This window comes from Apus apus, chromosome 12 (genome assembly GCF_020740795.1).
Source record: "Apus apus isolate bApuApu2 chromosome 12, bApuApu2.pri.cur, whole genome shotgun sequence".
In the NCBI taxonomy this organism is placed as follows: Eukaryota; Metazoa; Chordata; class Aves; order Apodiformes; family Apodidae; genus Apus; species Apus apus.
Window position 1 is genome coordinate 9,741,844 of NC_067293.1, and position 26,369 is coordinate 9,768,212.

The window sequence follows — 26,369 nt, forward strand, 5'->3', positions numbered from 1 at the left end:
CAACAGTGCATTAAAAATAACTTTCCCTATGTTACCTTAACCACTCTGCCACTGAAGAATTTCTTCACAGTTCCAACCTAGAGCAAATAGCTAAAATGTTGCTCATTCTTGTCAGAAACATATTCAACTACTATATTCATACATTTACAGTAAAACTGCATGAGACTCTGGTAACCAAGCAACCTCTATTCTACTGCAGAAATACACAAAGAAACAAGGGTTTTCTCACAATCCTTGAACACAATTAAAAAGTAGTCCTAATAGCCTGCTGATGGCCTTCTTTAAGGAAAAGAAGTTACAAAACTGAAAATCTTTCCTCCAGTACCATTTAGATCAATAAACTTCACCTTGCAGTTATAAGTTGAAATGAAAGGCTCGGGGAAAAAAGTGATTTTTTAAGTTGGGGGTGGGTGTTGTTAGTTTTTTGTAATTTAAAAAATTATTTCAAAAACTATAAATTCCCAAGCTTCTCTGAGCTGCTATTTAAGAATATTTAAGAACATTCTGACTAAAAAAGAAATCAATTAAAAAACCGCTGATGAAATAGCAGTTGCCAGAAAAGTAGCAAATCACTAGCCTCTGTCTGAGCTACTTAATACATATGTATTTTGAGGAAGTTCAGATTATCAATTCAGCTTGCAGCCTTTTAAAACAGGTCATACTCCCAATCTTTCAACAAACACATGACCAAGATATGGTCAAAAAACAATAACAAATATCAAGAGGCCATGTAATTTCTGAAGTTGGCAATTTAAGGCTTTGTAGGGTGCTTCAGATCTCTGCATTGAACTCATCCTTAGGGACATCCAAGAGATTTGCCACAGAGGCAAGTTCAAGAATAGCAGCATTTTAACTGACAGAACCTGGGGACACCCCACTAATTAAAATAACGCAACATCCCCTATTTCCCAAATTATTTCTATTCACAGGTGGAACAGAAAGTACTATTTTAAACACTGGACATGTATTAGGTTGTTGCTCCCCATTGACTACACTGTTGCTTCAATAATGTAAACGCTTCCTTTCAATTATTGTCGTGTGTCTTTTTATTTTAAATATCCATACACAGATGTTTTCAAGGATGAAGACCATAACGAGAAAATTGCTATTAATAAATATTCCTGGTTACAAACCTAAAATGTCTTAATTTTTCCTTAAAATGTTTTTTTTAATGTTAATTACTCATAAAAATTATCAAGAACTAAAATTAGATTCTCTAAATTTGTCCTTAGTCAAAGAAATTTTTTATGTTTCAGTGTCTGAATATATACACAATTAGTAAAACTTGAGCATTTTTTGACATCAGAAGAATTGATGTGTTTCAAGTTTTGATGAGCTGTTCTGGTATACCAACCTCTTTCATAAATGCTTTTCCAAGACGAACCACTTTTGCAAATAAAATGGGATCATGGGAGAGATGAGGACCGAGGTAACAAAGCATGTTGAACACTTCCTTTCTCAAGTCCTCAAAGCTATCTGTTTGTTTTGGTGCTCTCTTGTTTGGCAAAGAAGAAATTGGTGACCCTTTTGCTCCTTTAGGTACACCAACTCTGAAAAATAAGATGTGCAGCACTTTACATGAAACAGAAGTTAAAATATATTGGTACAGTTAAAATTGTTAGTGAACTCAGCTTATAAACCAGTCTTAGTTTTCCCCCACGTAACAACAGAATTCTGTTTTGTCTTTTACCTGCGGTACAGAGGTTCAATTGTCACATGTACAAGCTGGCAAAGAGCAACTGCAATAGGCTTGTGTGAAGTAGCATAAAACGGAGGCATCTGATCCATAATACTTTGCGCATGTTGCCAATCACCAATTTTTAATAAAGCTTCCAATAAACCAAGCTTTTGATTATCAGGAGGCTGCAAGATAAACAATTGATGAACAAGTGTATTAATAAAGTCTTGTTAATATTTCCTCTGAAGCAGCATGCAGTTGTAATCCTCAGCTACAGAAAAAAAGCAGTATTTCAACTATGTACTAAAAACGTATGTTAAAAATATGTAAAATAAAATACAGCCAGACAATAAGCACACTTCAAAAGCAGTAAGTAACCAGTCCTGGGAGACTCTAACATCTGGATTAAAGAAAAAAGTTCAAAACAGAAATTTATAAAGTCTGATACATGTCTGATCATGTACTTTTCAAAGTGTCATGACCTAATGCACTTTATTTCTTTACATGACGTTTTGAGAACAATGTTAACATTTAAGAATCCTTTGCGTTGTGTTGTCCTGGATCCAAAAGCACTGATTTCTCTTGCAAAAAATTAAAACCTCAAACAAAAAAGCAAACACAAATCAACAACACTAAACCAAACCCAAAACCTTTACCTGTATCATAAGCTATCAGATACTAGGAGAGTCTAGTTTTAAGTGCAAGTTTACAAGATTTCCAAATATCCCATTTTGCAATACAGGCATAAGAGGAAATAGGAGATGATAATTAAGACCATGCCTTGAAGCATTTTTACATGGGCATGGTATTCATATATTTTAATGTTAAAAATTTATTACCTCATGACCAATTTAAACAAACAAAATAAGCACTTTGTGGATTTAAAAGAAAAGTCAAGGTAATTGTTAAAAACTATTTTCCCTATCCATGCTTTTATTCCATGGGACTGTATAAAAAAATTGAACATTAAAACTACATAGTGGATACAAAATATTGGAATTTAGATTGTCAACAGCTGTCACACAGTTACTCTACAAATTGTTATGAATGGCTAATCACATACAAAGATCCTAACACAGAAACAAGCTTTTCAAAAAACAGCATGTGTTGCAAATGTGTGCAGAGTCACAGAAATTGTTTTTCTCAAGTACAACTCTCCATTTCTCATCATACAGAGTAAGACTCTGTTATTTGTCATTGCAATCTTTCAGAAAAATGTTGCAGTTTCTGCTAGAGCTTAAAATTCCCTAGTACTTAATTCTAAGGCTTAGCCATAAAAACTGTCTTAATTCTTGTGGCATTACTTGCAATGCAGACGCTCCCCACAGCCACCAAGAGTTTAGTTTTCCATCAGAATGTGGCAACACACTCACTTCAGAGAATACCAGGCAGTCTCATCAGACTCCAGAGAAGCTGGACCAAAGCAATGTGTCGTAAGCAAAAGGGATATTGAAATACTGAGTGGGAGGGAAGTCAGAAACTTAAAGCTAGTGAAAGGAATCAGTTTAAGCCACAGATGTGTCTGCAGTTGAGAGCCAGAGAGCAATGACTATTCAACTGCCTGAGGGAAGAAAATCAAATTATGTTTTTCAAGCCAGGTAAGAAAAATGGAAGGAGGAAGAGCTGTACAGAATCAAGGTGGCGTAGAACAAATAGGATTAAGTAGACAAAATAGATTGATGCAACGAACCCAGGACAATACATAAAATTAAGAACAGAAGCTGTCAAGTCTGATGGATTCCTCTTGCCTCTCTAGTACGACACTCACAAAATGCAAATATGAAGCTTTTGTTTTACTTATTTTTTGTTTTAAGTAAGATGTTTCACCAGTGCTTAGACACTCAGATGATGACACCACAAAGACTGCTAAGAGATTAAATGACAGTTGTTCAAGGTTATGAAGTATATGAACACTGGAACATAGTAGAGCCGATACAACAGAAGAAGAGAGGAAAGTAATTAACTAGCCATTGAACCAAGAAGATTAAAACCTAGAGAAATCCAGAATAAAATCCAAACCATACATGTCTACACATTCAATATAACAGAGTGCAATCAGATAGACAAGAGCCTTCCAAGAAGTACGTACCTATGTTTTAATAAAGATAAAAATGTCTCATAACAATTATTATCTTTAAAATAATTTAAAATTATTTTATTGGGAAGGAAACTATTCACACACACCTTTTCAGTTTTCTCCTCCTCTTTTTCTTTTTCCTTCTCCTTTTCCTCAGTCTTTTCAGAGGATAAGACAACCATTGTAAGTTTTCTGACAATTTGCTTAGCTTCCACTATCTCTCGCTTGTGTTCCTCAATGATGGCATTATCCCCTGGAAGAAGCTAAAAAAAGAGAAAAAATATCTGAAAATTAAAGTGACCTACTGGTACTTTTGATCCCTTAAGCTCAAAGCAGGAGTTTGTCCTTCGCTGTAATTAATCAGATAAACTTATTCCCTCAAAGATTCTTTTCCTTGCTACCATCATCCCAACAAAGAAGTACACTACTCTCAGACTATTCTGAAACGAAGGACTCATGTGAAATAATCTTGTTTTACTTCCTCACAACAATTAGTTGCACACACTGCCCTTCCCCTCTCCAATTTACAGTTCAGCTGCAGCTATATGGTGACAGTTACGCAAATACTTGATGACAACATTTACAAAATTCAGTGCCTTAAAACAAAGGGAATATTCAAAAGAATAAATGTTCATTTGTTCACCTAAATAAAATTAAAGAAATAATCACCAAGGAAAACCAGGTAACCTACTTAGACACAGATTTTGATTGCATTTGATTGCATCATTTAAAGCTTACCAAATTTCCTATTTATCAGCAATGTGGGTTAAACACATTTAACACCTCTTCTTAAAAAATATCTTACACTGAGATACACCTCGTATAGTAAAACCTCAGCATACTCGTACTTGAGAACAATCATGGTGAGGAACAGGACCCTACACTCAAAAATTACAAGGTCAAGTTGTGAGACAGAAGAAAAGCTCTTTTTCTGACAAAGCCAAACTTCAATTTGGTTCCGAAAAATCATGTTCAAAATTAAACTGCAAATAAGTAATCAAAATTTAGAATCATGACCACTTTGATCCAGTTCTATTGTTTTTAACAAGGCAGATTTTTCTCCTCCCAAACCAACAGAAGACACAAAGACTGTGCATCATGCACTTCAGAGAAAAGACAGAATTCCTCAATTTCATAGAAATTAGAGAAAAAAAAATCCTACTTGGAATGGTAAAAGGTTTAAATAGCTACACTTCCCTCACTTGAAAACACCAGTAACTTACTGAAATTCACCAAGATATACCTAATGTGGAATTTCAAGGGGTAAATCATGTTTTCAGGATACAAAATACATTACATATGGCTGTGTGTATATACACACAAATAGAAAACCATTCTTATAGGCTTGGAAGGGGAAAGGAGGACAGAGTGGGGGAGAACATTCTTGACATGAATGACAATTCTGACAGCTGCTACTGTATAGGAGCCACACAATATATACTACTTAAGACTCAACAGCTACATGCTAATTATTTTCTTGAAACTCCCAGAGCTAGCTAAATTTAGCCTGAACTTACATGCAAAGGCAGAGAGACTAGCAGAGATATTCTGGAATTAAAGTAGATTTAAAATGAGACTGAACATTACCATGATGAAGGCAAACAGCATAAACAAATGCAGGGACCACCCTAGATGTGAGAGTGTCACAAAACATGCCCACACCTGTATTGGTCTGAGTCAAGATTGCACAAGACCCTGTAATTCCAAGTCTGAGTATTTGGCTTGTAAGCTTACAAATATTCCTTAACATACTAGTATTATCATGCATTCCTCCCTCCACATGGATTATCTGAGACATGCAGTCCTACTCTTGCTCCACCCAACACAGTTTTAGCAAAAATACCCATATGAAACCAGAGACAAGTCAGACTGTGACTAATGCTAGTAACTGGCACACAAATTCATGGCAGAACTACATTCCAAAATTTCCATAGCTGTAACTAAAGCTCACTTTCCTTATTTCAGAGTCTTAAAATATCTAGAGGTATTTGGAAATTAAAAATTGGTGTATAATGTAAAGTTACTTTTGTAACTATAATGTTTTGTTTGCCATCTGCCAAATTGGCATGTTGGTTGGTCGGTAAGATCATCAGACTGCAAACGACAAGTCTCTGTGATTAAATCTGAGCATGTAACTCTTATTTTCGTCTTTCAACCTAACAAATTGTCAGAATTTTTACAGAAGGAATGAGAAGCCTAATCAAGAATATGTAAGTTTTAAAAAAATCCTATTATTAAACTAAACAAAGAATGTTAGGAGCTGATTGTCTTACCACTTAAAAAAAAAAAAAATTAGATCTTGTAAAGCAAAACACTCAAAAGGTCTAGTTCTTAAATAAGGTTACTCAGGCATTTAAAAGATCCTCAGGCATTTCCCTCCTGTCTCCTATTCAGCCAGGAGGTAAACAATCTGGAGGGTGCTACACAGATAACTCAAAGCGTATCAGCATTTATATTTCAGTGTGTATTTATCTGACTACGCAGCATTACAAAGTGTTGGAAAGTTTACAAGACATTAAACACGTACATATACAGGTATTATCCAGTATGCCCTGAATCTCAAGTTTTAGGAATAGGGTAAAATAGCTGCCTTTTAAAAATTTTATTAGTTTTGGCATTTGACAGAGTAGCACTATCACTTACATGAACATAAAGATCTTCCAGGTCTATAAGATTATGTTGCAGAAGGACAGCAGCAACTCTGTATAGGGAGGAAGGTGTCTCACCACTTGGATCCTAAAGACGACAAAGATTGTGAACTTAAGGAAAAAAGCACACAGACCATTCCAGAAGGTCATGAAACAGAAAAGAAACTACTCAAAGTTCAGATGAAACAACCCACAGTTCTTCTTTTTACCATGTTATTTAACTGCTATTATTTCAAAGCCATTAGACTTAATTGCATTACACAATCAGAATTTTCAGGAACAAAACCAATAAATTATCTTCACACCTTATGGTGATTTTTATGCAATTCCTAATAATATATTTTTAGAAAAACTTGGGATATTTTATCAAGTATCAACTATGACTCTCTTGCTAACATGCTCTTAACTCCTGGGGACAAGTATTTTGTTTAGAAGGTACAATCTATTTGTTAATGCCAGTTCTTATATAATTCTACAAGTTAAAATGCATGGTAGATAATTTTCAGCTGTCAGTCTTGGAGACTGCTAAGCATTCTCCTCTAAAATACATTAGAGACTTCCACTCAAAAAATGCAATTATTGCTTTTAATACTGGAATTTTACAGCTTAGAAATTTAATTTCTATGTTAAAAAAAATCTACAGCAAAAATCTGTTATCACTGATTGCTGTTCAACACTAAGTACAACCAAGCACCAATAACAAAAATTAAGAACAGAAATACATTACCTGATAAAATTTGAATTTGAACCCAAGGATATGGCATAGAGTTTGAGGTTCACACATGTACATGTAAGACTCTATCAGTGGCACAAAGAAGTCATCATACTCAGGCCTGCACTCATAGACTTCTAGGATAATATCCAAAACTCGGTTAGGATCAAGGTTAAAACATCCTAGTGGAGAAGAAGAGAACAGAAAAGCTTAACGTTACTTTTCATCTTCATTCTGTTACTAAACCACAAATGCATTAGTTTTATAACTGAATTGTTTTCAGTCAAAACTGAGCCTGGATTTAACTACAGCAAAATTATCTGGATCACCTCTAAATACAGCATTGATCATTTTGACTTATGTTGAATACTGAACTAGGAAAAGAAACTTAACAGGACTTTCAATTCAGATTACAGAAAAACTAGAAATTACCATCCTAAGGCAAACATTTAGCAAGTAAAAACCCTATCTCACTAGTACCAAAGTGCCAGCAAAAGGCTTGGGCTGCTTCCTCCTGTCTTGTGCTGGCACACGTTCATGCAGTCACATAAATCAGCCAGCTAGAAATTAGAAATTTTACATCCCTTTTTTTTTTTTTTCGGTTGAGCTAGACACTGATCCACCTGGCTGCACTGTCCTATCAGTTCAGCATTGCTATCATTAGGGAGAACAGTTTGTTTATTTTAATGGAAGCAAGAACAAGGATTGGCTTAAGACAATGTTGTAATCCTACCTGTATTTTACTATATAAACTTTTCCACCAAAACTCCAGGAGACATGCAAGACAGAATTATTATTTCTATTTTTAAAAATCCACATCGAGACTATTTTCTTCATTGTGCCATGGTAAGTTTTATCCAGGCACATTCACTATGCAGATGTATAACTGCATCAGTGTTTCCTTCCCAAAGGTCATTTCCACTACACCAATACCTACTGAAAGCCAATGCTTTTAAAGAATTGACAATTTATAGGAAGTCTATTTGCAACTCCTAAAATTCCAGAAGACAAAAATGTTATGCTATAAAATTCCTCACACTGAGTGTCTATTTTTTACTATAATAAGTAGCAAAAGCCATCTTCTCTAGCTGTCTTCCAAAACAAGTAGTATAATTACAGGGAGTTGACAGTCTCAGACAAAATGCTGTGATAAATGAAAAATTTTTACCATTACTGCACTGACACCATATGAAACAGGCACTGGTGGAAACATCAATAGATTGTATAAAACTCTTTATTCAAAAAGGAAGTGTAAAAGCTGGAGAATGGCAGATATTTCCTGGTTTTGATGCATCTTGCACTACATGACACTCTTGCCTAAACTTAACTCAGAAATACGGACAAATCACAAACAGAACTAGAGGAAGAACATTTACTACCCGTTTCTCTTCATAAGGAATCACTTGTTCAGCTTCTTTAAGCCTACAACAATATTCATGCATTGAATTAAGTACCTTAAAATAGCAAAAAGTATTACTTTGGTATGTTCCAGTCTGCCTGCTGAGATGACAAATGCAGCCTCAAAAAATACTGCCAAAATGAATCAAAATCACAGCATGTGTATTTGAGGCTGTACTGTAAATTCAGTATTTAAATTAACTAGATAACATCCCCAAAATTAATTCTGCCATAGAAACAGGAACTTCCAAGTGTCATAATTCTATCCAGGGTGATGGAACAATATGCTATTGTACTACACGCCTGCATGACATTCACAGATGATCACAAACAGTAGTCTAAAGTCACTCTCAGTAGTCCTAAGTGTGAAAAACAGTGCCCATATTCTTTCAACAAATTCCTTACCTATTAAAGATTTGATATTTTCAAGGATTAAATCACTAGTGATATTTCCAGATAAGTCTTGCCCAAGTTCTGCGATGAGCTTTGCATAACCTTCATTTTCCTCTCTTAACAAATTAAACTTCTGTTGCTTATAACTGCAAATAAACAGAAATTACACTGTTGTGTAACACACATCCACAGAGCAGTTACTTTGTGCTCTTCTCTATATTAAATGTATTATGCATAATGCTAATTTTGAAGTAATTTTTATGAAATTGTAAATTACTGGAGCTATTGCAAAAAGTATAGAATGCAGTACAACAACTAGCATACACTCTCTGAACAAATTCTTTTATTTCAAATTCAGATCATTTAAAAGCAAGCTTATGCTTATACTTAACAGGAAAGCTTATTCTTACACACCATGCTGGAGAACTACTCTGTAACAGTCCATGCTTAAGAACCTGTTCTAGTTTCAAGTGGTGCTCTTTTGAGATTGACACTGAAACACTAGTTGCAGAGACGAAAAACAAATGTACATAACAAAAATATAACCTGTCTTCCCAAAACTAACATAACTACTTTGTTTATTTATGGAAACAAACACATATGCTTAACTGATGCAACAGCCATTTTTATTATACTAAGTTCACATTCCTCACAAATACGATTAAATATTAAGTATTTTATATGCACATATAAAACCACTATAGCAAAAGCCGTAACAATAGGTGACATCAAAAACCGATTTTTAAACTCAAAAAGAGTTTGAAAACTAATAGGGCTAATGAGGTTCTCAATGACAAGTTTAATTGCAACAAAACATATTTTGTAAAGAAAACAGAGTATTTTATTAGAAGAAACACCACACAGTTAGAATTCATTTTTACCAGACTAATTACAATCGTCCCTCCCCACTCACTCCCCAAACAACTCTTGCCCCAAGACTTACAATAGTTTTGTCTTTATTTTAACAGATTTCTGATTGAACTGCTGAGACTGCTTGATAAGTCCTAATGACTCCAGTGTCTCTGGATCTAAACGCTCCTTTAAGACAGTGTCCGATACAAGATACTAAAGAACACAGAAAACATACATCAAATTGTCAATTACAAAAACCTAGAAACCATCTGATTATTACTTTGGGCTACATATACTTTCCACTAAAAAAAAGTTCAAATATTATGATATACCATGATACTAAATGCATTCTGCTTCAAACATGGAAATGGACAAAACTGAAAAAAGGTTTAAGTGAAATTGGAATTTTACAGTGCCAAATTTTATACACAAGAGCACCCTCAAGAAACAATCCCTAGAGCTTAATTGCTGGTTTCAAAGTATGCATTGCACAGCATCTAAAGATATTATTACCAAGAACTATGTATTTACAAAGCTTATATACATTCTCTCTCATATTTGGGGAGAAATGCCTTATTTGCATATGCTGAATTTTCCTAAAAATCTAGTTTATTCTATATGGTTCAGAATGCCTCTTCTACAGAAAGACAGAGGAGGCTGAATAAGCAGATGTCCAACTCAAAAACATACCTCAGAAGCAAAATTTCTGTTGAACTGACAAGGAGAAAAACTGAAGTTACCATAAAACTCCTAAAAGAATTCAAGGAACAACTATACTATATTGCTTCACCATAAAGATGTAAAGAGGCATTTTTAATTTGGGAATTTGTTAAAACATTCTAATAGTCTTTTCCTCAAAGAAAATAAAGCAATATTCAAAACTCTGGTATTCCTAAATCAGATTGAGATTTTGGCATACGCTTTAACCAAAAGATTTTCTAAGTGCAACTTACCAAACAGGCTAATACCAGTTGGGTAAAATAATCCCTCTTACTTTTTTCTTCTAAACAACTTGTTTCAATATCTAGTATAAAAGAAGATGGGGGGGAAAAGGGGAAAAAAAATAATTACTTGTGGAATTCATGAGTTTCTGATTTTTATAACTATTCCAATAAATGAAAATTATAACACAATGCAAAGCAGTTTTTTTTTTAATACACTAGCTTTTTGCCACTTTCCAGCTACTCACCCGCCTTGAGGTCCACATAATATTATTACAATTCTCATACATCCACAAATGTCAGGAAAAGGTAAAACAGAAATGAGAGTAATGCCACAATAAATTTTCTTGCCATTCTCTCTGTTGCAATAAGGTTTATGGCAAGTATTAAGAATCAATAATAATCACAAAAGAAGTACAAATCAATGAAAAGAACTAGGTTATCCTAGCCTTAATGTAATGTCCTAGTCTCTGTGTCTTCAGAGTAGCTACCACTTACTGTCTGGTCTGCAGTTTTTTAATAGCTATGATTCTGTGTTTCCCTTTTCTTCCACACTGTCAACTACCAAATGCAATTCATAAATTCACTCCTGTAGGAAGACAGGCCACAAAACAATGGCCAGAGAAGCACATTTGTCTAAAAGTAGTTTAAAAAAGCACAACTCTATAGGAAATGAGGAGCTGCAGGAGTGGAAAACTCAAAAGAATTCAAAGTAGACATTAAAAAACATAAACAACAACAACAACAACAACAAAACCCCAAACCAAAACCCCCATACATACCTACAGAAAATCTAGACCCATAGAGAAAACATCAGCAACAAAAATCTAAGAAGCAAGCCCCCAAAACAAATAAAAACCAATGATGTAGCAGTGGAGGCAGACTTGCCAGATAAATCTGGACCTCAGCAGCCAAGCCTCTCAGCCAAACAATCTGCAGAAAGATTTAGTCCAGGGAATGCAGATGAGTGCATAAGTGGACAAATCAAAATTCTCATCTATTGAAACTGATTCCTGACATCAGGGAAAAAAAATCCTGATAGTAGCAAATACTGGTTAGAGAAGTATTAGAGGAAACTCATTAAAATCAGGGAAGCAATCAACAAATGTCTTTTGTTCCAGAGTTTGAAATAAGCTCTTTAGCTATACTATTTCTCTCCTACCAGTGAAGGCAAAAAAAAAAAAAAAAAAAAGGAAAAGGGCAGAGAGATAAACTAGTTTCATTTATTTAAGCAGTTCAAGAAGCAACTAATCCAAGTTTTCTAATCCAGCCTAAAAACCAGAGTATCAGTGTGATACTACATTATAAAAACTAATTATTACAAAAAGATGATACAAGCACACGGAATGAAACATCATGAATACGGGAAAATCATTTAGATGTTACAGAACTGAGGCTGCACACAAACTTAATTAGGTGTCTCTCTGCACAGCCAGCCACAGCACAGAAGACCCCACACTCCTTCAGTACACAGAACAAGCCAGGATCTGTGATGAGCCAACTGACAAAAGAATTTGCTGCAATTTGTTGAAAAAACAGAGACACAGAACAAGACAGAAACTGTAGGCAGTTAAAACTATGATCTGGAAAAAAGGGTACAGGATTAAAATGCTAAAAATGTGAGAGAAACAGCTTTGGATAAGCATTACAACCTAAAAAAATCCAGAGTAAGAAGTAGGCATCTTTAAAGCCTGCTCAGTTGGTGGATATTAACTTGACAAATTATGTCATTTGCCTTTCGATTTCTGGACCATTAGTACAAGCTCCATTTCACTAACAGCGACTGTACAGATAAAAATATTTACAGAACATATTCTGAGAGCAGAGGATCTACCTACCAGGAAGTCAACTTTTATTTAAAATACTTATAGGAATGATAACAACACTAAGGCACGGATTCCAACATTCTTACAAGCTAGCTCCTTTAGACTATTCTTGACAGATCAATTTCCACTGCCTTTAATAGGTAAAATTCTGGAAACTATAACAGAACAAAGCAGAATGAAAACACATTAACAAATGAGATACAGATACACTGAGGATAAGTCAACACATTTTATAGACAGAAATCATGCTTTACAGATTTAATGACATTTCCCAAAGAAGTCAACAAGCAAACACACAAAGCATCTATTTGTCCAAATCTGTTACAAGGCTAAAAGGAAGAGAACTCAATTTACCTAATATGCAGAATACATCAGCTAGGATGGAAGGCATGTCTTCCCGGAATTCCTAAAAAGGAAAAAGATCACACTTTGTGAATACAGAAATTCCAGTATGTATACTTCAAAAATTCTTATCCTTTTACATAAAACAACACTTCATCTTAAAGTTCATATTACTACAGCAATTATTACTAACTATATTAATAACACTTAATCATTCAGATGAATTAATAATTAAGAGGTTCAATTGTCAATATCTAACATAGCTGCTATACTAATTATTGATATGTAACAAAGTAACACCTTAATGTAACTTAAGAGTATCTGGTGACCAGGGACAAAAGCATCTGGATACCACCTTCATTTCTCTAGCACTATGGAACTCTCTCTGAAGAGCAGCACCAGCCTGTACAGTATCCTATACTTTCTCATGTACCAAGTAAGTTACAATTTCCTACAGTAACTAAACCTCAAACATTATCACTTGCTACCTCAACAGCAAAGGGCACTTCAACTTTGACTTCTCTCAAACTCAATGCAGAAGTTTAAAAGCCTGAAAAAGTTATCCTAGAAGATATTACTGTAAAACATGGCTTATCTTAATGTTCTATACATGTCAAAACAGCAATCTAAGAATAAGAAATTATTTTTAGAAGATTTTTTTTCAATGTATTTTTTCAGGTTGTGGTTTACTGTTTTTTTTTTATGAACACCTACACTTGGTAACCATAAAAGTTAAGAAGAAAATATTATTTTCCCTACTTTCTCATTCAAAACATTAAAAAAAAAACATATTTCAAACAAAAAATAAGTCCAATGCATTACCTTAAAGGCAGTCATGGGACTTAGATAACTCAATAGTAAAATGGCAGACACACATATTGCTACACTGCAAGAAAGATTTAAATTATAAAAACCAGTAGGTGGCATTACAGACAAGCTGCACAAGCAAGTGAAATCTATTTTAAGCATTTATTAAAAACTTCACTCTTCAACTGCCCTCAAAAATTATTTAACTTTTAATTTATGCTAAAATGGATATATCTATTCCTCAACACAAAAAGTAGGGGGAAAAACAAAGCCCTGACAAACTACATGTATTTCATGTGCACACAAATGAAGAAAGTAGACAAGAACAACTTTTACACATGGAAAAACAAGTCTGTTGGATATTATAATGCCTGGTATTCATTCGGACTTCAATAACAAACTAAAAATTTGGTATGTAATTATTACAAATATACACTTACTATGACATCACCAAGAACGTTAGAAGCTTGATCGTGCTTCAGGTTTCCTCTGACAACATGGTATGCCAGCTCATACAAAGCCTGTTGGATATCTGCTGAAAGGAAACAGACAATTCAGGAACAATTAAGTAATCCCTGGTCTAACTTTTAAAGCAACATTTACAACTTTGCTGTAGACTTCAGACACCCTGCACATAGAGAGGATATGCTTCTCTTACCAATGAGGGAGCATATTACTTCTGATAGGTTACATATGAGCATCAATATCTAAAACCTCACACAAGCAGACAGTAGATTATTCACTTTTCCTAGAGTTTATGAAATAATGGAATGAAAAACTACAGTCCTACACATAACAGCTTGAGTGCTGGCAGCTCGTCTAACAAAGACACCTTACTTATAATTCACATAAATATCACATTATACATACACATACATACAAATATAATACATAGAAAACATTTGAGTGTTTTCTCTTAATCAGATCTCATCAGATATGCTTCAAAATACCATTTTCTCTAGGATAAAGTAAAATTTAATTGGAGATAAAGCACTTAACAAGGATTCTACTTTATTTTTTTTAAGTGTCCCATAACTGAAGAACACTGTTCTAAGAAAGCTTGCATTAAGCTGAAACACTAAACAGAAGTACCACATTTGGGAAAAATCCTGCAATGCTAAACATGGTGGTTGCAAGAATAGCTAGGGTAAACTTGCAAAGAATTTTTCTTAAATAATACACCATAATTTGATATACTTTTTAATAAAACTCCATGCTTTCACCTTGCACTTTGTGGTATGTGATTTTCTCAATAAACAATATTTACAATGAGTATACAAATTACAGATCTCAACTACTTAAACCAATTACTCAATAACTTAATAGTTGCATTTAAAGCAATTTATTTATTAAATGGACAGGTTAACTTTACCTATCACAGTGCTTTTGGCAAGGAACACTAATTGCTAAACTTTGCATATAGCAGGAATGGTTTAGACATCAATTCTATGTAAAACATACGTCTACTACTTTGAAGGACAGTTTGGTGCAGTACCAAATTTCATAATTTTTAATTAGCCCAAACCAGCCATAAGCACAGCCTCAGACATGTCCCTACAAATGGCTCTCCATACTATGGAGAATTTTTTACACAGGAACACCACCAAATCTGACCTGTCTCCATAAGCTTGTGGTACACTGGTCCTCAATAAATGTCTTTGTGGAGCTAGAAGGCCAAAATGCAAGTGCCACTGCAGTTTTCAGAACTAGATTCAAGTCACATGGACTCAATCAAACAAATTCGAAGTAGTCAGCATCTCTGCACCTCACTCCAGATTATCCATGTTTTCAGGGTTTTTTCCATCACCAAGAGGACTACATCTATCTACCTGCCATTCCCACTGGATCTTTTAGATCCTGACAGCAATGACAAAGAAAAAGAAAACATCAGACAGAAATCGTTGACCTCTGTCAAGAACAGAGAACATCTGGTGGCCCTGCCTCAAAAACTTTAGGAATAGTTATTTCCTAAAGTAAGAATTTAAAACTTAAGACAGCAGTATCTTTCACTACAAATGACAAAAAGTCTGTAACTCAGGTACTATTATAAGAACTACTTTCTGCAGCACACAATCATATCTGCATGTATTAGTGTTCATATATTTAACTTTTAAAATAAAATCTAGTTGTATGTTAAGTCTGCAAAATGGAATTCCATCTTCTACAGCACAGACCACACACAGAACTCCCAGTCACCACTTGCTACTGTCTCATGGAAGTCTGAAGACAAACCCAGCTGTGAATGCACTGCCCTGCCATTTGCAGTATTGGCCTTTAGCGTGCATTAGTGGTCACCATATATGGGTATTTCAAGCAGACACATGTAGATGTACCGTGATCAACTGTTTCCAGGCTCTTTTTTAATTAATTTTTGTATTATTAATTTTTTAATTAAAAACAACCAAGAAACCATTGAACTTACCTCTGAAACCCATACTATCATGGCTCTTGTTTTCACTTAGAGTGCGACACAGTTGCACACTGAAATAAAAGAAATATGAAAAGTATTAAAACCAAAATAGTAGATACTAGCATACACACCCAAATGTTTTGGGGACTTTTTTGTTGCTATTTTTCTGGCTAAAATAGATCTCAAAACATGCATATCATGTACTTTAAAAAATTGTCTTCTTAACATTAGAGGCTTACACACAGAAAAAAAGAACACTATGTGGTTTTATTATTGAAGGAAACACTGAAGTGGTAGCATTAATCTACTGTTGTTAACCAGAGAGGAAATGCTTTTCATAGAAATATGATGACTATCATAATTTTCAAACTGGCCTGTAAAAAAAATTTAATATTAAAACTATGTGCATGATTTCCTCATGGAATGTTTTATCAATGGTATGCTAGGATTTTACCTATTCTAGTCACTAAGAGAACCCACCACAGGATGCAAAGACCTGTCACATTTCTTTGCCTTTATTCACTCCTGAGACTCCCTCAACCAAATCAGCCATATGTAAAAAGTACACTACTGCACAGGTGGTGTTTTCAAATAATAGTTCTGTGTATTATAAAATAAATGCTTAGAGAGCAGGCTTCCACACTATGCTGAAAGCTCAGATATGGACATGCTTCCAAGCTACAAGGATTTTCCCTCTACCACTATTGTCACCTCAGCACAAGGCTTCAAAAGCAGTTTCACATTTAAAAGCAACAATTTTTTTTTTTTAAATGGTAGTGATTTACCTATATTATAACAGACAACAATGAACATCTTAAGAACTTCTTCAGACTTGCAAATTTTCAACCAAAAATTTCACCTATTTTCATCAAAAAGTCTTTCACGTACAGAAACTGAAGACAGTATCAGAGCTACATTGTATTCCTATGTAAGATGGCAAGACTACCACTCCTTGTGGGAGCAATTGTTACATGTTTTCCAGGGCAGGTATGTACAATTATTACAGAGGCTTATTATTAATAAAAAGAAACAGTAAAAAAGGATTCTGTAGCAAACCATTATCATTCTGTTTGCATCCTCTACATATTATTACTCCTCTAGCAGGACTAAACAGCTGCTCCAGCAATCAAAGGATTATAATTAGCAAATACAAGGTATGTGCGCCCTTTAAAGAACTGGAAAACAGGCAGTTTCACATGAGATGCACAGAAACATGCAAGCTCAGCAAAAAGCAATGGTATGAGATGTTCTAAATGCTATTGAAGAGAACGCAATATATTTGGAAATAATCAGAACAGAGACAGCAAAATAGGAGAATAGGTAGTTGATTTTCTTTTTCATGAATGTCAAATGCACTTCCTTTTTAAAGAAGCAATATATTTATTCTCCAGCTGTCCCCAGAGAATGCATCCATTTGATCAGTCATATTTTCTTAAGTTTTAATTACTACTCCTCCATAAAAAAGTTGCCCTCTAAGCACTCATTTCTAAGCTCCATGTACAAATAACAGTAAAGTAAAACATCCGATTCCAAAAAAATTATCTACTAAGATGCACACTTTGACCCTGATGTCATAAGGTCACAATCAACCAGATTACATGGGCAACAACCCTTTCACTTGGACAGAAGAGTTGACTTAAGTGCATCTTAATACTAAATATAAGTTTTAACCTCTTCCAATTCCCTTCCCAGCAATACCAGAACAGCACTATCAACATCACGTGTACTTATAACACTGATCTGTTTAATCAGCATAACAAGAAACCCTATTTAAGATCAGTCTGTAAAACAGCTTGTTTTATATTTGTAATTAAAACCCACTGAATTATTAAGATGGGGGGAAAATTTTAAGAATTTTCTTTTTGTGAAAGTTTACATGAGAAAATTCTGGTATCAGAAAATAAGATGCTGGTTTTATTCTTTGTATCTATATTAATAATTGTGCTATATTCTTTTATACAGAATACTGTATGAAAGGAGGATGACCTTTTCTGGAGGTACTGTCAGGTCCTACAGCTGAGCTGATTTCATGGCTGGTTGCTATAGAAATGATTATATTCACCAATACTTCTTTCCTTCCTGGCCACACAGTGCTAGCCCTCATATCAATTCAATCAGTAAATAAACTGACAGACCTGTCAAAAATATAGTAAAAAAAAGTCTTCTGGCAACTTCATAAGTTGGAAGTAGCTTACCACAAGGTCAAGATAAGTACCACATTAAAGAGAGCCCTGGTGTATTAAGGCAAGGCAGAAACCCTCCCTTCCAGTAACAAGCAGCTGCGAGATCAGTTCAGCTAGTCTTGATAGAGTGTATCAAATTAAAATCATAATACTTGCACATTCATAAGAATAAAAATGTCAGTATTAGTACAATTAACTCAAAAAAGCCACAACACTTAAACAACACTTAGGACAATGGAAATTTATCAGGTCCACTTTTCAGTTCAAAAGACTCAAAATGTCTCTCAAGAGTTCATTTAAAACTTTTACTATCCTAATATCTTGTAGGTCACTGCAATAAGCTGAGGATGGAGAAGTTCCCTACTCTACTAAACATACATTCCTTCATCAGAAGATAAAGCTGTGTGATACATGTAAAATACAGCATACGATAATCTTAAAAAAATTAAAAAAAAAAAAAATATCACAGAACCACTTCTGAAAAGGAAAGTTTCAAAATTAAATTTGTTTTGGACTAAGACAGCATAGATTTGCCCTAACAAGAAATTCTGAAGTGGTGTTAAGCACCTATCAAACAAGTTTGCACAGCAAAGCCAGTAAGTGAAATCAAGACTCTCAGTTCATATGCCATGTCCTATACTCTCAATTATACTCCCACACATAGTATATGGCAGTAATTATCATAAAATGCATGAGCCTGCACACACTTTAAGTGTATGCATAATGTAACCGATGTGGATAATTCTCTAGTTAAGTACAATCGATTGCATTTTGCAGTCATTATGACAAAAATACAACTAAATTATGTTACTCTCAGCCCTCTAACACAGAACTGTGACATTCCTCCTGCAAGTAAAGTAACAAACACGCTGAGAGAGCTTGAAAGACCAAGTCTCAAAACTTCACATTCACAGAATGTTAAGCTTTTTCAGTTTATCTTGAGGCTTAACATACTGCATAAACTGCCAGCCAAGTACATTATTAAAGCCCTACTTCCCCACAAAAGGGTCCTCAATATGTTCAATCTATCACAAAACAAGGTAAAGTATCAGTCTAATAGTAAGTCCTTGCCATTGGATGCCTATTATTTATGTCCATATGAGCTACAATCATAGACCAGCATCTTACTGTGGAAGACTCTATAAAAAGAAACACAATTTCACTAGAAAAGACAGCATAAATACAAACAAATAAGTCTACAAGGAGTCAAGGCTGTCCAGTGTAATAAGCAGTCACACAGAGGTTCCAACTCAACCTCTACACAGTACCTGGCAGTAGAAAAATAACTGCACATAATTTAATAACTTGTATTTAGACAGATAAGGGTCAGAATAAAAGAGAAAATTACAGATATGACCACATCCTGAGCAATTTATACTTTTGGTAGCTAAAAACACTTAAAATGACCACATTATGTATTTATGTATTTGCATTACGTATTATTACATATCAGTAGCTGAACTGGTTAAATTTAAAGCACCCATAGTTTTGAACAAGGTCTCTGAACAACTTCTAGGAAGTGAATGGTCACTGCTACCTATGTTTTACAATGCTGCCTTATTAGTTACATTATGACACCCTAAGGAACACAGAAAATTCTATATTCTGCTTTTTGGATATTCCTGTTACATCATGACAAACTGATCACATCAGCAAAAAAAAAAGTTCATTATTTTTTCACAATGGAAGATCAGTCAATTTAAAACTTATTGCCTAACTGGATTTCTTTAAAACATCTCTAGATGTTGTTTTCTTTACTTAAACAATGAAAATTTCGCCCTCCCTCCATTAACAGCATCTCCCACAATATTACAAATCCTGCATGCTTCCCAGCATAGGCAGACGCCCACCATACCCTCAGGATCACACTGAAAAACCTACAGCAATCTTTGTAAGTGTCCAGTGTTAATCACAGTAGAAGCTGAAATACCAAATAAAGACAAATCATTTACTTTTCTCAACACAGCTTCATATTCCCCCAAAACACAAATCTGTGTTTTCACTCAGGCAAACAGTAACTGCCAAAGTACTACCTTGGACTGATCTAGTCAGATCATCTAAGTCATTTCATGCTCCAGCAAATTATTATTTTTTTTTTCCAGCAAGACCTAATATTTTCTTTCTACTAATTATGAGGGTTTTTTTCCTGTAATCCTCACTTTTCAACAAAGTTATTATTTGTTTCCTTGTGAATAACGCCACCACATTGTTTAAAAACAAAACCATCCCTTCCATACAAGAGTGAATGTACTCTGACTTCATGCACAGGCTGTGTTAGACCAGGCTTCCATAGTTTAAAACCCACAAACTTCTAAAATTATGCACATCCTGGATTTGCTATAATTGTCCATTTTGTCCTTTTGCCATATCCTCCCCCTCCCTTCTAACTTGTTTAGCAATATAATGCATTGTCTTAACTTTGAACCACAAACCCTAAAACTAGAACCGTGGCCTAAGCTTAGACCAAGACCTAATTTATATTTCTGTGTATATTTTTATATATATATTTATTTTTTCTTTTAAATATATAAATAACACAATACAAGTAAGAAGTATCATCACATTTATTCCCCTTTTACTTTAAATAATGCTTACAAATATTTCATGTGTTTCATTTAGGACAGAGAGCATCATAATTTTATTTTCCTCCAGTAAAACAGGGGATAGAAAGTTTTAGAAAAATAAATTCAAAGTTACACAATGAAGAGTCTCACAAAAAAGTTAAGTTTCCTAAGACATTTTCTAGAGATTGGCTAGATAGATTCTTTTGCTTCTAAAAACTAAGTTCGTACATATTCCACATGCTTATAAAGCTTTCACTGAAATAAGTGACAACTGTTATCCAGACACAATCACATTTATATTAAAACGTGTGGCCTTTTTGCAAACTACTCCTTAAATCATGCCTGAAACTGCATTCAAGCAGTATCCCAAGTGAAGCATAAAGGCCACAAATACAGGAATTTAGCCTATAATTCTGTTTTATTAGTCCCACAGCAGATTAACACTTTCTTCCCATCATGATTAGGAAGTACTGCTCTAGAGGGAGGGGAGAATTACAGAAGGTATTACCATGGTTCAAAAGCTGAGCTTACTTGCCTCTGACACAGCTAGAGGTTCTGAGAATTCCATGCAAACAATACAGTTGCCATTACATGATCAACTACGGAATTTCTGTCCTAGTGCAAACTCCATACAATCTCGCTGATCTTAACAGGTTAAGTCACAAAGACCCCAATCATTAAGTCATTTTTGCCTGAAGTAGTTACAAAATAACCACTACAAAAAAGCTAGGAAGCACACTTGTATGTATATAGTATTATGTATAAAAAGGCAATCTGCTTTATTGTAGCCATTTGTGCTTTGTTGTAGTTTCAGTGTACATACAGTTTTTAAGACCAAAAATGTTGTGGACTTGTCAGTGTTAGGTTGATGGTTGGGCTCGATGATCTTTAACATCTTTTCCAACCAAGGCAATTCTGTGATCCTGTGATTTTATTCTTCGTTATTCATACAGTTTCTAAACACTGAAGTCCAATAAAAAGGACTCTGTGCTAACTGCATATATATTGTTATGCTGGATGCAAATTTTATGGCAGATACTGCCATAAAAACTTCAGCAGGAGATTAAAAAAACAACACAAACCTTCAGAATTATTTGCGGGCTCCTAAACACTTTTTGTTGGAAATGCAGGTACAGAAGAGATTTTGATTGGCCTTGTATCATTCACATCAAAACATCTTAAACTTACATGCTGAAGAGATAATGGTTCTGGCACAATTCAAAGCCAAAAATGGCATGGCTCTAAAGGGGGGGGGGGGGTCTTCACTACAAAATGGGAGGCTCTGGGGAGAAGTGTTTTGTGCATGGAATCTAGGCATCCTCTATTCTCTACCCCACTACCTTTTTCTTCATTCACAGGGAAGCTCATTACCAGAGCTGCACCACCTTTTAAATACATGAACAAGAGAAAATAATAAAAAGAGTTAATATCAAGAAGTGTTTCTCTTCTTTAGTTACAACAAGAAACAAAAGAGCATGGAAGTAAGGGCACTTGGAAACATACAGTTAGTACACAGGACCCCCTTACCCAAGCTAACATAGTAATGTGAAATGGACAAACTGGTGAGTAGCCCTCTGAACAGGGGACAACAGGCAGCACGGTGAGTGAACCTGCCTAAGATGGCTTAAAACAGATACACAGAAGGCCCGGAAAGGCAAAGATCCTAGAGCATCTGGATTGATTTGGGAAGCATCAACCAGGCCCCTCAGCACACAAAGGTTACCTTATTGGATTAACAGGAACGACTAGCTGATGCCACCTTGCCTAGCCACCTCGGAACAGGCAGAATGGGGGCAACAGGGGTTGAGACCTCTGCTAGAAAGGTCAATACCGTAGAACCAGCGAATTAAAAACATTTCAGGCTCCATATTACCCAAGGGGGGGCGACTAAAGAGGCGCTCGACACCCTGCAAATCTGAGCCAAAAGCAGAAAGGGGGCGCTCGGGGCGCGGGCGCCGGGCGGGCTAGGCCCAGCTACCGGGGACGAGCGTCGGCGCAGGTCGTGAGCAACCGACAAAGGAAGCCCAGCCGGACAGGAAGGCAGCCTAGGCCCTCCGCCCGGCCGGGGATCGTCCCTAAGCCCCAGTAACAAGGACGCAGCCCTGAGCGACGTCCTCCCCGCCCGCTCCCACCTCTTCGCGGCGCCCCCCCCCCCTCCTCCGCCCGCCCCCCAGCCTCCCTCGCCCACGAAGGCCCAGGCCCCCTCTCCCTCCCTCACGCCGGCGCCCCGCAGCGCCCCATCGCCTCCCCGCGTCAAGACCCCTCACTCACAACTCGCTCTTGCCCCCTTTCTCCCAGTTCTTTATCCACTCGGCAGGGAGCAGCGCCGCCATCTTCCCCGTGTGGCGCCGAGAACCCGGATGGCGGAGCAATGGGCCCGGGTCAGAGGGGACGCCGCGGCTCGCGAGGAACGACGGGACGCGAACGCGCCGTACCCTGGGAGACGGCGCGCGCCCTGCCAGCGCGCCTGCGCGTTAGCGCCCCACAGCCCCGCCCTCCCGGGCGCGCGCGCCGCGGGCACCGCCCTATAAATAGGGGCGAGGGGCGGGCGGGGCCTGTCGGCGGCGGCGGGGCCGGGGGCTGCAGGGGGGGTGCTCGGAGGAGGAGGGGGCCGAGCAGGGACAGCCCGGGCTGGGGGCACGTTCCCCTGCGGCGGGGGAGGCTGCTCGTAGCCTGCTGGGGGAGCTGGCGGCGTAGAGCCGGGGGTGGTCCTGTCACGCAGCTCTCTTGTGGAAATAGCGCAAGCAAGGCCTTTACAGATACCAGAACAGCTCGGGAGACGGTGTCCAAGGAGCATGAGTGTGTTTTTAGTGCCTGTGTGCCGTGAAACATCTTCCATTAGTTGGAGTTAAATCTATTAGAAGAACATGGACAGTGAGGAACAGTTAAAAACTCTTCCATTACTTTTCAAATCTTGACCTCACAATTCAGATCCCGGTATCACCATTTGAAAAGAAAAGTTGTTTTGTTTGTTTTTTTTTTCTAAGAAAGCAGATTAAGGACAAGAGCTTTTTGGTTTCACTTAGCAAAAAAAAAAAAATCTTCCATGGGATCAAGTTCTGCTCTTTATCACAAGTACGTTCATGGCTGCTCTGCAGAACCCTCAGCTGTGGGTAAAGCCAGGGCTGAAGAGACTCCGTTTGGGGCTGAGAGTTAACAGGGAGCCCAAGCAGGCAGTACCAGTGTTCTCTGCTGATCCACCACCCCTCTAAGAAAGCTGAAAACGTTGCCTTTCCATGTAAGCAACTTCTTCCTCTAATTCAGTGACCCAGAGCAAGGCAGTGTGTGAGCAACCACCGCTCGAGCTGCTGAGCCAGAGCTGGAGCAACTGGCCAATGGAGGGCCAACACACCTATCCAGACTTTAAAGAAAAGAGTTTAAGAGAAATAAGACGGTATGTTTTTTTAGAACATCATGCACCTGAAGCTTTTGTGGCCCTCAACTAGGCCTTCAGGGTATTTTATTTGTCGTTCAGGTTCTGCATATTTGGAAAGCATTAAGCCAAACAGTGCATAGTGGGTGTGTACACACACACCTGTGCTCGGTTATTCCAAACACCTGGAAGTGTGAAAAATACAGCCCTAGTTGTTCAAACTTCAGAGAAGCCTGTCCATTATGATGAACTACCTCAGCATCCCTTGCAAGCCGTGCTGCAAGATGAAGAGGTTTTATCTTTCAAAATAAAAAGCAGATTTTCTTCATCTTTGGTCAAAGCATTTTAACCAATAAGCTATCAAATTTTTCAATTGCAACTTAGGTAATATTTTTTAAATTAAAACATTTTTCACTAATCCCTGACAAGTTAGTATTATTTTAATGAATTACGGCATTTGTTAAATACAGTGTTAGAACACTTAGTAAATTAGAAAATTATTTTAATAAAAATTGTAAATTTTATGTAAAAATGATTATGAAAAATGTAAACTGTCTCTTATTGTATGTTAACCTTTCTTGGATGTTAACCATTTTTAACATGGTCACACTAGAGTAACATCTCTGTGAGGTAATTTTTTATGAAATAAGATACAGTATGGAAACCTAAACCAGCAAGTACACATGTATATAATTATATTGCATTATTTATTCTGTTACAGCCTGCAACAGAAATCCAGAGTATCAATGATACATTATACTATGTTGGAAACTCAAGTCTTTTTGCAGATAGTACATCCTCTTGATTACAGATATAAACACTTATGACAAACAGCTGTATGGATGTCTTCTAATTACCATCCCTAATACATTTGCATATTTTATGACATGTTATTCATCTCAGTAAGTCTCTCCAAGCTGATCTTAATTTCCTTGAGTTGCCAATCAGTACATATGAGTTAAGAAAGACTTCATTTGGTCGGGCAGCACATGTTTATTCTTTCCAGAAATTCCTTTTTTTCAGTTTAAAACTGCCTAATATATTTTTTTTATATATATATATATATATATATATATATATATATTCTCCTGTCCAGAGAAGCTCCAGATGCCTGAAGCACCTGCAGAGGGTTGGCTGGGTGCTGGAAATGCAGGAAGCATAGGCAGCCACAGTTTGCAGTCACTGCTTATCAGCAGTGGGCAGTAACTGCAGCTTAAAAGAGCTGATTGGCATGGCTGTTGTTGAAGTATGCATATATGGCATATATGAGAAAAAAAAGTCTGAACACCATAGGTACCTTGTCCTGGTTTATTGTGAGAGGTATTAGTGCATAGAAAGAGTATGCATGTTTGAAGGTACAAACTAAATTTGAGAAGTCAAACTCTTATCAACATGGTCCACGCCCTTGTTTGGGCTGCATGCCCCAGATACCAGGTATATCAAAGTGAAAGTATGTCTGTGGCCACTGATAATCTTGTAAGAGAAAACCTGAACCCTCACCTAAACTTGGGGCTTGCACATTGTTAGGAGTTCAATAAGATATTTCTGAAACTGTCAGTCCTGATACCTCATTCTTAATCCCAACCTAGAAGGCAGTCTGGTGGCACTTGGTCCTTTTTTCTCGGTTCTGCTGCTGCTTCTCCTTTGAAATGTGTAGAATACCTTTTACAACCTTTTACTTAAGCAGCAAAATAAAGCATTTGAGAAGTACAGGAAAGTTCACCCAGCTAAGATTTGGGTGGTCATCTTGAGTTTCGCTCCGTATGTAATTCTTGGACATCATCAATGGGATATGGGGAAGACCAAAGGGATCAATTAAAAGGGACATGTTTGTTAACCATAGCATTCCTCTACATTCCTCTCTGCCCCTTTTCTCCCATCAAGATAACATGTGGAAGCATGCAGGAATTAGGCAAGCATTGCCTTGAACTTGGCATTTTTCTACTTATTATATCACTGACTTATATAATACCTGTGTGCCAGCACTAATAGGAATTATATGTGGTCATAAGCCATACGCCTGCTAAGTCCAAAGTCCCAGCTCTAGATAATTATTTCTTGCATTAATCAGTTCAAATAGAACTAAAATAAATCACTAGTTGCATGTTTACCATTTTCCTCTTCATTTGGCATTTATCTTCACTCGCCTGCTCAGTGAGTTGTGA

The 26,369-nt window shown here is 36.4% G+C and overlaps 1 protein-coding gene across 7 annotated transcripts in view; it reads right to left on the reverse strand.

Annotated features, from left to right (window-relative positions):
- THOC2 (THO complex subunit 2) overlaps positions 1–23,243 on the reverse strand; it is a 50,884-nt gene extending 27,641 nt beyond the window's left edge. For 2 of the 7 annotated variants that reach the window (XR_007890653.1, XR_007890652.1), the window contains exons 1-13: positions 23,103–23,232; positions 16,097–16,155; positions 14,115–14,209; positions 12,880–12,931; positions 10,712–10,782; positions 9,850–9,971; positions 8,919–9,052; positions 7,131–7,297; positions 6,399–6,491; positions 3,863–4,018; positions 1,691–1,863; positions 1,355–1,550; positions 36–77 (exon numbers count right to left, since the gene is read on the reverse strand). Coding sequence is in view for 5 of the 7 variants with exons in the window: in XM_051630001.1 (XP_051485961.1) it covers positions 36–77; positions 1,355–1,550; positions 1,691–1,863; positions 3,863–4,018; positions 6,399–6,491; positions 7,131–7,297; positions 8,919–9,052; positions 9,850–9,971; positions 10,712–10,782; positions 12,880–12,931; positions 14,115–14,209; positions 16,097–16,155; positions 23,103–23,164 (1,422 nt within the window). In the remaining 2 variants the exon portion in view is untranslated. Of the gene's footprint in view, positions 1–35; positions 78–1,354; positions 1,551–1,690; positions 1,864–3,862; positions 4,019–6,398; positions 6,492–7,130; positions 7,298–8,918; positions 9,053–9,849; positions 9,972–10,711; positions 10,783–12,879; positions 12,932–14,114; positions 14,210–16,096; positions 16,156–23,102 lie in introns of all 7 variants that reach the window. The other 5 variants (XM_051630001.1, XM_051630002.1, XM_051630004.1 and 2 more) reach the window with 4 other exon arrangements.
- Between the last annotated feature and the right edge of the window lie 3,126 nt (positions 23,244–26,369).